The 2,285-nt window shown below is 65.1% G+C and overlaps 1 protein-coding gene across 1 annotated transcript in view; it reads right to left on the bottom strand.

Annotated features, from left to right (window-relative positions):
• The window catches only part of SEMA3G (sema domain, immunoglobulin domain (Ig), short basic domain, secreted, (semaphorin) 3G), a gene marked incomplete at both ends in the record, with an annotated part of 6,609 nt that continues 4,324 nt past the window's right edge, over window positions 1-2,285 (bottom strand). The window contains 8 exon segments of the mRNA XM_010073075.1: window positions 1-99; window positions 197-336; window positions 636-861; window positions 1,047-1,088; window positions 1,327-1,418; window positions 1,541-1,581; window positions 1,583-1,746; window positions 1,980-2,124. Of these exon segments, the coding sequence (XP_010071377.1) occupies window positions 1-99; window positions 197-336; window positions 636-861; window positions 1,047-1,088; window positions 1,327-1,418; window positions 1,541-1,581; window positions 1,583-1,746; window positions 1,980-2,124 (949 nt within the window).

The raw sequence follows: 2,285 nt of genomic DNA, 5'->3' as shown, positions 1-2,285 counted from the left end.
TTCCAGCGTCTGGCAGTAGTAGATGCCGGCGTCGTGTCGGTGCAGCTTGCGGAAGAGCAGCCCTTGCTCTGTCTGCAGGATCCGCTCGTCCGTCTTCACCTGTCGGCCACCGCAGGGTTAGGGGGGTCCAGGTCCGGCCCCACGTCCCTCCTGTGTCCTCGCAAAGGGAGCAGGGCAGGCATGGGGGGAGCCTCACCTCATCCCGCTGCTCATCAGGGGGTCTCTGGACGAACCACTGCACGCTGGCCTGAGGGGACCGGGGGGTGCACTCCAGGAAGGTGCTGTTGTCCTCTGCCCCGTAAAGCACCTTCTTCTCAACGCTCTCAAAATCGTCCACTGGGGCAAAGACAGACACGGGCTCACGGGGAGGGCAGAGTCAGGCTTCCAGGTGTCAGTCCTGCCAGGCCACTGTGTGGCTTCAGTCCCCTTCTCCCCCTCTCCCTGGGGACAGACCCCATCCCAGCAGCACCTATCTTCTCCTTGGTCTACAGGACAGGGGTCTACAGGAGATGAGGGCACCCGAGCCCACCTGGGATGGCCACAAGCCCCTCTGCATGCCAAGGGCTGAGGATGCCAGGACATCTCAGGGCACCTGGACAAGCCCCTCAATCCTGTGGGTCCCCCCAGTCTCTCACCAGTCAGGTTCTGGTCTAGGCACTGGTGCACAGGGTTGCCATGGTGGGCGTCTTGGCGGCGGTGGCGGCGCTTGCTGGAGGGCTGGTAGCGGGTGCAGGCGGAGCCATCCCAGGCGCAGTAGGGATCCCTGGCCAGGCAGCATTCGGCACACGCCGTGCCATAGGTCTCGCACTGGTGCAGCCGGACCAGGGCCACCCCCAGGCTGGAGCCCACGTAGAGCATTTGCTGGGGGAACGGCACCACGATGGTGATGCTGGCAGCCCCCAGGGACACAGCGCCCGGGGTCCCCAGCCAGGACCCCCCCCGAGGCAAGCATCAAGCGGGCTTTGAGAGGCTGGTGACAGCAGCTCGGTCCCTCCTGGTGAGCTGCCCTGTCCCCAGCCCCATGGCCGAGCCCCAGCCGTACTCACACGTTTGACGGAGATCTCCATCTGGGTGATGGGCACGGGCGCCTGCAGGGGAGGAGAGTGAGTGTGAGGCTGGCGAAAACCTTACCACGGAGAGCCCGGCTCATCTGGACCTCCCAAGGCTTAGGGGGACACCAGGAAAGTTTTGGGGGAGGGTAAAAACACCCCCAGCTGCCCTCTGCCCTGACAACCTGAGACCTCCCAGAGCCCAACAGTGCGGTGACAGCCCTGAGCCTCCATCCTCACGTGTGTCCCCAGCCTGAACCCACTCTGCAAAAGGCACCTTAAAAACCTGCAGCTCCTCCAGGATGACTTCCTCGCTTGCAGCTGAGCTTGTCTTCTTCAGGACCACCACCTTCAGCACCGAACCAGCGTCTGCACGGAGGACGAGGAGGAGGATGGAGGTGCGAGCACCCTGCCATCGCGCACCCCGGCAGCATGCCCGCCGGCAGCCCCAGCACCAGGGCTCCTTCCCGCACGTCGTTCCTGCTGCTCACCCGTCCCAAGGAAGAGGACGAGGTGCTGCCCGTCCTCGGCCTAGGTGGTGGGCCAGGTTGGTCTTCACCAGGAGGGGCCGGCGGTGCCGGGGGTACACGGGCTTGTACATGAGGGGCTGGGCGCGGGCAAAGTGCAGCACCTCATCGGGGAAGTCCTTGGTGGTGCCGTACTGCCTCCGGGGCTGGTTGGTGGTCTTGCTGGGACACTGTGGGGAGAAGAGGGGACCAGCTCAGCCTGGCCACCCCAGCACCCATCCCTCCTCCATTGCCTGCAGAGCTGGTTTGGATCCCTCCCTGCCTTCCAGTTTGGGATCCATCTTCTCCCCCGTTTTGCCAGACCTTGGTCCCCAGCTGTCCCAGGTGGATCCCAGCCCCAGCACCTCCCTGGAAGAGCAATGGGGGGAGCGGAGGGGACCTGGGGGTGCAGGGAGTCACTCACCACTCCTGGGCGGGGGTAGGGCACCCTGCCCTCGTAGGCACCCCACTGGTGGTGGGGGCTGTCCCGGTGGGCGAAGGGCCCGTTGAAGACCTCCCGGATGTCGGCCATGTGGTACACGCAGACGGCAGAGCCCTGGAAGACATGGCTGAAAGGGGACGGTGAACAGGGCGAGCAGAGCCCCGCGCAGCACCAGCGGCATCGGTGAGGGGCGTGGGAGCACTGATGTCTCCATATGGACTGGGGCAGAGCTGGCGGAGGTTGGGGAGCAGCCAGCAGTCATGTGGTGATGGTGACAGGGCAGGTCAT

The sequence above is a fragment of the Pterocles gutturalis genome, unplaced genomic scaffold (assembly GCF_000699245.1).
Source record: "Pterocles gutturalis isolate BGI_N339 unplaced genomic scaffold, ASM69924v1 scaffold1027, whole genome shotgun sequence".
NCBI classification, from domain to species: Eukaryota; Metazoa; Chordata; class Aves; order Pterocliformes; family Pteroclidae; genus Pterocles; species Pterocles gutturalis.
This window is presented reverse-complemented; position numbering and strand designations above follow the sequence as displayed.